The sequence below is a fragment of the Alnus glutinosa genome, chromosome 3 (assembly GCF_958979055.1).
Source record: "Alnus glutinosa chromosome 3, dhAlnGlut1.1, whole genome shotgun sequence".
Classification (NCBI taxonomy): Eukaryota; Viridiplantae; Streptophyta; class Magnoliopsida; order Fagales; family Betulaceae; genus Alnus; species Alnus glutinosa.
In genome coordinates, this window is record NC_084888.1 from 29,069,048 (window position 1) to 29,079,838 (window position 10,791).

A 10,791-nucleotide genomic window follows, 5' to 3' on the forward strand; every position below is an offset into this window, starting at 1 on the left:
GCCATCTTCTTGGGGGGAGGGAGACCTTGTTATGCGATGCAACAATGGCCATTTTTAAAAATAAAAAATAAAAAATAAAAAATAATAATATATTGATGTGACAAGAATCAACACTTGGCACAAAATTGGTTGATAGTTTTAACTGTGAAAGGTGCTGTCGGTTTGGGGAACGAAAAGGTATTTAATCCAAGTTTAGCGGGGTGAAACTCACATTCTCCCAAAAGCAAAGCACCCAACGGAAAGAACGGCGGTAGAGCCTTCAAGTTCGTTATCATCTAATCCCATTTTGGATCACTTTTCCCTCCCTCAACCCCCACTCTCTCTCTCTGTCACTCTCCCACCCACCCATTAATCCAACCTTGGAGACGGCCATGCCCACATTCATGGCCTTTTCATCTCCAACATACACTCCCTCCCTCCTCCGCCCACCCTGCCACCCATCTCTCTCACCAGCCCTCTTCACTTCCCATACCTCTCAACTTCCTCTTCAACTCCCACTCTTTTCTGTCTCTCATGCTTTCCCTAAGCTCCCACTCACTACCAAAATCCAATGCATTAAGAAAGAAGAAGCCCCGCCGACCCGGAACTCCAATCCCAAGGTCGGGGTCTCAGTCTACAAGCCAAAGTCCTACGAAGTTTTGGTCACTGATGCAGCGAATTCTCTTGCTTATGCTCTTGATGACGGCAAGACCCGCTTGGAGATCGATTTCCCGTGATTCTCTTTCTTTCTCTTATGTTTGAAATTACTCTGTCTCACTTCATGAAATTCCTTTGTTGTTGTCGAAATTGAGGAAAATATGTGAGAAAGAAATTAAAAGCGGTACATTTTTTGCTATTGGGTCTTTGGGCTCTGTTTTTATATTTATTTTTTATTATTATTCATGATAATTAATTTTTGACTGTAGTTCTGTCTTTTTTTGGATGAAAACAACTGTTTTAATTGTAAATTTTGATACCCTTTCTATTATTTTAGCTTGAAATTGGGTTATTGGCAATACCCCTATCCTATATTGTAATCTTGAGCACGTTGTTTGTGTTCTTTTTAGAACAGACCTATTTTAGGTATTTGATTTCTTGGTTTTCTTTTATTTTCTTATTTGTTTTTATGAGGATTGTGTTCTCTTGATGTGTTCATGTCGTTTGGTTGATGTTGAAAAAATTTAGATGCCTGTGGCAATAGTAAATTTGGCAAGGCCTTCGGGAAATTCTCATTAGGGAAGTTAGAAAACTGAATTTTGTAACGTCTGGAAAATTTCATGTTTCACGCAAGTTATTTTGTGTACGTGGAAGCTCTGCAAGTGCTCTGATTAGAGTGCATGACATTCTTGAAAATTTATCAAACACTCATTGTATGTAATTAAATGAGCTTACATGATCTTACTGACAAATACAACCAAGGACGTTCTTCACCCACCTGAAAGAAGGGTTCAAGGATTTTGTTTTCCCTGAATTCATTCTCCTCTCATTGGTATTTCAAACTTTTCTTACCGTCTTTTTTGTTAAAACACTAGTGATATTCCAAAAGCTGAAGCTGATAAGAATGAATAAATTTAATCATTTAAATAATATTTAAACACTTCCCTTATGCCTGGATTCAAACTCCCTTTTAATGAGTAATACCATGTTAAATCAGTATTTATTCAAAAAGTTTAAGTTGATAGGGAATAATATTATAACGGTTTTTCTATGAGAAAAAAATGTTCAGTTATCTCATTATGCTATGCACCTTATTATATAGGCTTCCCGACCATTTTCTATGCTAATATTTGGTTTGTTTCCTGCGTTTTTCTTTTGTTGGTTGTGCGGTCAGGCCCTTGCCTAGCAACATTTCTTCCTATAAGGTACATCCTGCTGCTCTCATGTTTAGGTGATTAGGTCACTGGCTTGTCATGCACTGTACTTCTCATGTAATGTTGTTTTCTTTAACAATCTGTGAAATGCTAACTGGTTTTTTTGCAGTTGTAATGATTATTTATTTATTTATTTTCCTTCCGGTATCTCAATCTTGGAGAACCAATTGTATAATAATACTGTATGATATTGCACTATCAATTTTATTCTTTGATGCAATCTTATTATTGGACTTGATGTGGCTTGTTAATGAAACAAATTAATCTGAATACATAACGCATGATTTTCTCAAATTCCTAAATATGTAAAGGGATCTTCAGATGAGTTCATTGATGCAAACATTCAATTAGCCTTGGCAGTTGTGAGGAAGCTCCAAGAAAGAAAGCAAGCCAGGGCATGCATTGTAAGAAGGAACTTCTTTCCATATAGCTTGTATATCTTTGACTTGGAAATTTCTTAAAATTTTCTTTCTAATTTTAGGTGTTTCCTGATAAGCCAGAAAAACGCAGGTCGTCTCAGCTTTTTAAGGCAGCTCTTGACTCGGTAATAAGACACCTCATCATTGTTTTGTTCTGCCCTGGTATTGTGGTGGGGTAAATTGGTCTTGAGGGCTGATTTTTAGTATAAACTTGGTGTTGACTCGGCAAGGGAAGTGCTCATTAGTCGTGCCTCCCCAGCCTGTGGGCTGGGTATGGGTTTGGTGGTGAAGACAATGTACTGAGAAAAGACTAAGAATACAAGAAGAAAATTCTGATTGACAAATGGTGATACACATATTTAAGTTAACATCATAATTAAAATTTAGGGTTAAATGCCTTTTTGGTATTGTGGTCTTAGGTCATTATCAAACAGCCGCCTCGGTTTTAAAAAGTATCACATGTGATACCTGTTGTTAATCAAAATATCTACTTGGTACTTCTGCCTAGATTCGGTCTATTTTTTACGGAGATCCACATCATCTCACTTAAAATTGTGACACTTGTCCCTTGTGCTACATATTTTAGCCAAGTCAAAATATCCTGTGACGTGGCCGTGTATCACAGGGGGTACCTATGTTTTTTATGCCACGTAGGATGCAGAAAATAAAAAAAAAATACTGAACTTAAAAACTAAAAAAGATAGACAAAAAAAAATTTGAAAAAAATGGATGCAGAAATTAGGGGTGGCCCAGCTACCCCATTTTGGCCATGGGGGGTGGCCGCCCCCCACCTCCCATTTTGACCAAGGGGTGGCTCGAGCCACCCCCTATGGCCAGCCAGGGGGTGGGCCTTGGGGGTGGTTTGGCCACCCCTAACTTGCAAAATGAGGGTGGCCGCAACCACCCCCAAGAGGCCAACCCTCCATTTTTTTTTTTTTAATCTTTTGGCCTTTTGGGGGTGACCGAAACCACCACAAGGCCAAACAGGGGTGGTTCTGGCCACCCTAAATTTTTGCATCCAATTTTTTTTCCTTTTTTTTTTTGGAAGTTTTTAAGTGTAGGTAATTTTATTATTTTTAGCATTTGACGTGGCATAAATACCATAGGTACCGTCTGTGATATAGTGACACGTCATAGGATATGCTTTGTTGTCTCTCATATGTGGCACACGGGACAGGTGTCATGATTTTAAGGGAGGTGACGTGGATCTCTGTAAAAAAATTGGACGGAACCTAGGCAGAAGTACCAAATGGTTATTTTGATTAACGATAGGTACCACTTGTGATACTTTTTGAAACTGAGGCGGCCGTTTGATAATGACCCTTACCACAGGTACCAAAAAAGCATTTAACCTTGAAATTTAAATACCAAAAAAAGTGATGAAATTTAATATATATTATATATTACTAATTTAATTATAAGTATATATTTGTTTATGAATACTTAATTTTCTTAATTTTGTTAGTTAGACTGCATACAATTTATGACCTATTGATGTCCTGTTGCTATGGGAAATCTTTTGTAACTGAAGAAAATTTGATATTAAAGTCTTTATTTGATTTTAACTATGGACTATTTCCTTTCAGGTCGATGGAATAAGCATAGGTTCCCTGGATGACATACCAAGTGGTCCTGTCTCCACATTCTTCAGATCTATAAGGAATACTCTTGATTTTGATTTTGAAGATGACAATGATGGTATTGTTCTAGACAATTAAACGATATAGAGTATTAATTTTTTAAAAGAAGTTGCACACGTTGGTCCAAATTTTTGGAAGGGCTTTTGCTAGTGGATTGCTTCTGAATTCTTCACTGACATTGATGCAATAGTATAAAAGAAAACATGGAACTATGTGTGCATGAGTTTTTTTTGTTTTTTGGAAAATATTTTAATCAGTATCTGCAAAGCAATGAGGTATTATGGACAAAAAAAAAAAAAAAACTGTATGTAAGATTTTAAAAAATACTGCAAGCCATTATCTCTGAACCCTTTCCTTCTATACCTTCAGCATCAATCTTGTTAAAAAAGATGCACTTTGCCAAAAGAAATAGAAAAAGAAAAAGAAAAAAAGAGGATTTAAAAAAATGATAGAAGTCATGTTATTTTAAAGCTATAAGGTGTTGTTTTGTTGTTTGAAGGTTCTTTGTGTCTTAGGTAATATTTTATGATGCTACATTAATTGCATTATTTTTGCATCATGTGCATGAACAATCTTAGGTTAACGTTTGACTGTCATTTCCAACAAATGCAGGTCGTTGGCAGTCTAATGAGCCTCCATCGCTCTACATGTTTATTAATTGTAGCACTCGAGAACTTGCATCCATAGAGAAGTATGTGGTATGACATCTTTTCTGTTTGAATATTCTCTCACCTACTTTTAAATTCTTGACATGAAAATTTAATCTCAGTATCACTTTATGAGTACACATACCTGCATCCTAGCATAAAGGAAAAAAAAAAAAAAGAATTATAAGGAACCTCCATCCACTTGTCGATAACATATCTATTCATTTTCTTCTTCTAGTTAGGTATTTTTCTCGTATACTTCCTATATACTTGGGTTGTGTCTTTTGTGCTTTTTAATAAATTGCATTTACTTATAAGAAAAACATATCTATTCATATTGGTCTTTTCCTTGATGATCACATTAACTATGGCATCTCAACTTGATTCATCTCTATGGATTTTGATTTAAAGAGTAAGATTAGTAACTCTTGAATATATGAGTTGATGAGCTAAATGCCATTCATTATTGGACACTGGCAATCACATTTTCATATAATTTTGAAGAATTTGGAAGAAAACATAATTAAACTCTATGCACGTCCATTTGAATTTAAAAATGTAAGTGTTTAGACAAATTTATTTATTCAATTGGATGCTGTCAACTTATTTCAAGATTAGTTTCCAAATTTACAAGGGTCGGAAATGTTAATGTATTTCAAGCTCACTTTTGCATTCCTTAGCTGGTGGGAATAACACAATGATTGGGTGCTATGTTCACAGAGTTACTAGTTGCAATTCGAATTGAGAATAATTTCTATAAGGACCTGGCTTAAATTAGGTGCTTTGTGCCCTCCAATAGAAGATAGACACCTAAGCATGGAATACTATAAGTGATTAAAACAAAAACACTAGATGAATACACTATTCTCTTCAACCTATCAACAAAATCTTCCATTTTTTTTTTTTGATAAATAATGTCAATTCATTAATAAAGTGCAGAGGGGTGCAACTCTAATACAAAGGAAGTCTATAAGAGTGCCCCTAAAAGGAACGAACAGAAAATAAGTTTAAAAAGTCTACATAAATAAAAACATTCAAACTATGATGAGATGCTATCCAAATATATAACGTATTGAGCAAACGCTTCCGTAGCTCCACCATTGATGTCTCTACATCTTCAAAGTGTTGCGCATTCCGCTCCTCCCAAATACACTATATTAAATACAATGGAACTAACCGCCAAACTTCTTAGCTGGACCATACCCAAACAACGCGCCCCTAAATCCCCCATTTTAATCAAATGCGATTTCAATGCCAAAATCTTTTAGTTTTCCTTTATTGATTTTTCTTCCCCTCTGAATGGTTTCATGTTGGGTTTTACTGCCGCCTTACAAGTTTTTCGTAATTTTCTATTCAATGGATGTTGGAGATTTTCGTATGCATATGATGGGGTTTTCTCCTTTTATCATGTTGATAGAGCCACCGGCAATGGAGCAGTGATGAAACATTTTTTTATTTTATTTTTTAAAAAAATTGTTGGGTACAATTGAGCCGGTGTCGTTGGGTACACAGAAAAGTACCTGCTCAAAGATTTTTCTCACTGACTTCCTCTACGCGCTTTGAATCAGAAACTGAATGTGTTGTGCTAAATGGTTTTGTGGATGTTGCATCTCTTGAATGGGCTTTGGCGGTGGCATTGCATTTAGTGGAGGAACGGAGGCAGTGACATCGATTCTCTTCAAAGGGGAATGGGGCTTTGGTTCATCGTTATACAGATGTGTTTCTCTTAAGAGAATAGAAGAGATCATCTAGTGTTTTTGTCCTAATGGGTTTTGGTGTTACAAGCTGACTTGGCTAGCTGCTATGGGAGGGCACAAAGGACCTGATTTATGCCAGACCCTTATAGAAGTTATTCTCACTTGAATTTGGTTTGGAGGTATCCTGCTGTCAGCATAGTTTGGAGTTGTTGGCAGCGTTAAGTTCTAATGCACATGTTGATCACGGTAGTGATCTAGATATTTATGTGGCTATCATAATTATGTCCATTTTTGCATATGGCAAAGACATTGTAGGAGGTGGCGTTTCTGTTTATTTAGTTACTCTGTTTTGGATCTGCAGGAAGCATTTGCTCAGTCAACTCCTACACTTCTCTTTAATCTGGAACTTGACACATTGCGGTTCGCTTTCTGCCTTATGCAGCTTTAATTGGAACTTAATTCTTGTTATTACTAGCTACTCTTTTCATTATGAAATCAAAGTTGTTAACTTGGCAGTGCTGACTTGGGCATTCTGGGATTTCCAACGAAAGATTTGCACTACCGATTTCTTTCTCAATTCATTCCGGTGTTCTATATTCGAATCAGAGAGTACTCAAAGGTATCTCTACTTTTTTTCAACCTACTTATTTCTAATGGTCTCCATCCAAGTTTTGTGTAATCCTTTGATTTTTAATTTGAAGACAGTAGCAGTAGAACCATACATTGTGAATTACAGTGGAGCGCTGTTTCGTCAATACCCTGGTATTACAAATATTTCCCTGAGAACTAAAACTGGTTGATAGTCCTATTTTTTAATTTATGTACTGTTTTAAGTACTTTATATCTTTCTTCCAGGTTCTATATACTTTTTTGTGTGTCAATTAGAACATATACCTAACACTATGTAATTTTGTACAGCCGGTTCTTGATGAGAACAGAATAAAAACAATGATGATGCTTTAAGCAAATTGGGGAACTCAGAGTTATGATATAAATCCAAGTTCATGGATAGTTTGGGAGGAAAGTGTTGTTCTTGTGATGCTGATCCAGTCTTGCATCTCTTGAGAACTACATTTTCACTTTGGTCAGCAGAGTGTAGGTGCTAAGTTTACAAAGGCCATCAATCCTTTATCTGATTGATAAGGCTTAAACCTAATAGGAAGGACTCACCACCATCCTGGTGTGACATAAGTATGTGACCTGAATGGAAGTAAGAGAAACAAGAACAATAGCTCCATAAAGCCCTAGAATCCACTGGGAAGTACTTGAATATACAAGGAAGATGAAGTAAAAACCATCGGAAATATTATGATGAAAACAATGTCTTCAAATGGCTAGCACAGCTCTGTTTATAATTTAGTGGAAACTCCGCCTATATCATACATTATTGTCATATCCTTCTGCACAGCTGGTTTCAAGCCCAGATAGGGAAGGAGGGATATGGTCAGTTGACAGCTAGTGTAAAATTTTTGTTGCATCTTATGTATATGGATCTATTAATGTACACATTGCAGCATTCCTTTCTAGAGGCTTAAAAGGATCCATGTTGTTGATTCCAGTTAGTAGGGATTAAGGCTTAATTAAATTGAGTTACATTTATAAATTAGTGGATAACTCTAGAAACTCTAAAGCTGTAAAGAAAGTGAAAACTATCGAGATTTGCTTAAATCTCTTAAAATATTCTCAAAACTAATCAACTAGCCTAAAAATATCAAAAAGTAAAAGCCAAAAAAGAAAATAGAGTTTCTATATCCGAAAAAATTAAAAATTACAAAGATCCATCAAGATAATTCCCATGGTCCTAATTTGCCATAGCCAGACTGGGTAAGTTGCCCTGCATGAGTCCCCTCACCATTGGAGCAGTCAACCGAACGGAGCAACAACAAAAAAAAAAAGCCACTTTCGCGAAAGTAAAAGCAAATAGTTTGTCTTTTGTCAATTTAATCAATACAGAAACTTCAATCAATAATGGGTGCAGTCTTATTTCGAAACAGCTGATCAAGGATGAAGCAGAGCCTATAGATTTAGTTTCCATATACATCCGATTATGCATTCATGTTATCTGCACCATCAGCTTATTGGTGATTGTTTAACTCCTATTTCTTGCAATTGTGCATTTTTTTTCTTTATTTTCTTCAATATCAATGCATGACTAATCCATCACGTGGTGTTTGGTCCCTTATCCTTCTTAGAACTGGTGCAGGGCCTTGGCAGGTGATGCTTAAACAAGCGGATGGTTCTTATGCTTGCATTGCTGAGAGTACAACACGCTTCACGCTGGGTGAAGTATATATCTTTTTTAAACTCCAAGCCCCATTTCTTTTTGTGGTTGTTAGAAACAATGAATATGTTTTTATACTTATTATTTGGATTTCTCTAGACCAAAGAAGAACTGTTGAGGGTGCTGGGACTGCAAGAGGAAGAAGGCAGCTCACTAGAATTTCTCCGCAGAGGCTACAAGGTTCCTCTGATTATCTAAGTAGTTTCTTTCATTTGTACATAGTACCCTCTTAGAAATATTATTAGTTTCTTACTATCGGCAGATTCTCTCAATGTAAACTAATTCTCCCTTCTATTTTCCTATTTTCCCCTTCCCATCACCATCATCAATTTATCTTCCCATCATCAGTTTTTATTGTTCAACAAAGTAATGGATTTAAATTATGGGATAATTGCACCACTGGTCCTTAGGGTTGGCCTAAATTATGAATCATTCCCTGTGGTACTATAATTACAAATTACTCCTTGAACCCGTTTTCCTGTCCATCAAGTAAACAAAGTCTGTTAGTAGATTACAATACAAATGATATTTAAAGGTTGTCTCACTATTTGTATGACGTGGCAAATTAACGGATTCTGTTAACTTGATGGACGAAAAACGGGTTTAGGGAGTGATTCGTAATTATAGTTTACCATAAGGACTTTTCATGAACTTTTCGTATAACAGGGAGTGATTTGTAATTTAGGCCAACTTCAAAGATCAGTGGTGCAATTATCCCTTAAATTATTATGATATAGGTTTCCCATTTCCACAGAATGACTTCAGATTTGATGCCCCTTGTGCTGTCAGACTCGGTGCATTTCTATAGTACAACTGAGTATAGGATAGAACACACCTTAGTAAAGTGTAGGAACCTTCTTCTTCTTCCCAAGCTGCTGGAGCCTAATCACTGTGTACTTTTTCGAACCTCATATATATGTGTATTTTCATCCGTATTTTTCCATAAAATCATATACATAATCAGTTTAGAATTGAAATATCTTACTTGATATCTTCTGTGCCAAAAAGCTTTAGCTTCTGAGTTATCAAATGTGATTGGATGTAAATGACAAACACAACTGAATTACAGTCAAGTCAATCGTATGGGTTACCTAAGTTTTCTATCTTTTCTCTGTGTTATCTTGTTGTTATGTGCGTTAAAAAATTGCCATTTTCCCTGTTATTATTATTAAATTTTTTTTTTTTCTCTTGGTTTTGTAAAATGTTGACTTGAATATCTCTCAGTTACATATATGATGTAATTAATATCGCAGGCTTCCACTTGGTGGGAAGAAGATGTTGAAATGGAAGCATCTTCTGCATGGCGCAGTTAAGCAGCAAGAGCAACATAAACACCAGCTGAAACTTATTGAAAGAGGTAGATGTTGAAGTTCCAATTACTAGGGGCACTCAACCCCACAATATTCAACAAGATCAAGGCTTAAGGCTTCAGTTTTTTTTTCTTCTTATCTTTTCTTTCTTTCTTTTTCTTTCAAATTTTGTATTTTGTTCTCACTGTAATGTAATTATTTTTTTTCTTCTCATTTAATGTGATTATTGTTTTCTTTGTTGGGTGGAAAGTGATGTAACTCTTTCAGGAGAAGAGTACATTTGGTACGTGGAATGATAATTTTACTAGAAAAAATATTATTTGTTTTATTTTTTATTTTTATTGAAAATAGAAGAATGTATAATGAAATAGCCTTGGAATCTGCATTCTTCTAATGAGGGGATGACTATTCCTTAAATTGAGGAAGCTATTCTCTCATGGACAATGTGAATGGCTATTTCGAGTGTTAGATGCCTATCATATACTCTAACACCAAGGTTATTCTATTCCACATTCTATTCTCTCATATACTCTGACACCAAGGTTCTTCTATTTCACATTCTTCTATTCATAATAATTTTTTATTTTTTTTTGTCATTATTTATTTTTTTTTTTTTCTTCTTCTTCTTAATGGAGTAGCCATTTCGCGTATCAAACGTAACTTGAGTATCATATACTTTAACACCAATATTATTTTATGAGAGCCCTAACTATACGGATGGGCTGTAAAATGATATTTTACAGCCTTCACTAGAAATTTGACACGTTAGAAAAACACTATACAAAATAATAGGATGAAAACACCCTATCTTTTAGCCAAACGGAAACCTTCGTCTCCAAAAACTCAACAACTCGCTTGGATCTTGTTGGCGATGTCCAGATCTCGCCGGAAAAAGACCGCCGGAAAAAGACCACTACACGTCGGAGACGTTCAGTCAGGGCCATGAA

The 10,791-nt window shown here is 35.7% G+C and overlaps 1 protein-coding gene across 1 annotated transcript; it reads left to right on the plus strand.

The window, feature by feature from the left end:
* The first annotated feature begins 211 nt into the window (after positions 1-211).
* Positions 212-10,172, plus strand: LOC133864943 (protein LPA3). Its single transcript, XM_062301394.1, has 12 exons — positions 212-712; positions 1,811-1,841; positions 2,162-2,254; positions 2,332-2,394; positions 3,856-3,967; positions 4,522-4,607; positions 6,615-6,673; positions 6,770-6,872; positions 6,955-7,015; positions 8,457-8,539; positions 8,634-8,714; positions 9,788-10,172. Exons 1-12 carry the CDS (start codon positions 372-374, stop codon positions 9,845-9,847), a joined length of 1,173 nt encoding a protein of 390 aa, XP_062157378.1. The 5' UTR covers positions 212-371; the 3' UTR covers positions 9,848-10,172.
* Positions 10,173-10,791: the final 619 nt, after the last annotated feature.

Bases quoted from the DNA above. Each gene is read 5' to 3' on its own strand.
- LOC133864943 (XM_062301394.1), top strand. From the start codon at position 372: ATGCCCACATTCATGGCCTTTTCATCTCCAACATACACTCCCTCCCTC. The intron at 713-1,810 runs GTGATTCTCTTT...TTGTGCGGTCAG, and splicing joins CGCTTGGAGATCGATTTCCC to GCCCTTGCCTAGCAACATTT. The intron at 1,842-2,161 runs GTACATCCTGCT...AAATATGTAAAG, and splicing joins GCAACATTTCTTCCTATAAG to GGATCTTCAGATGAGTTCAT.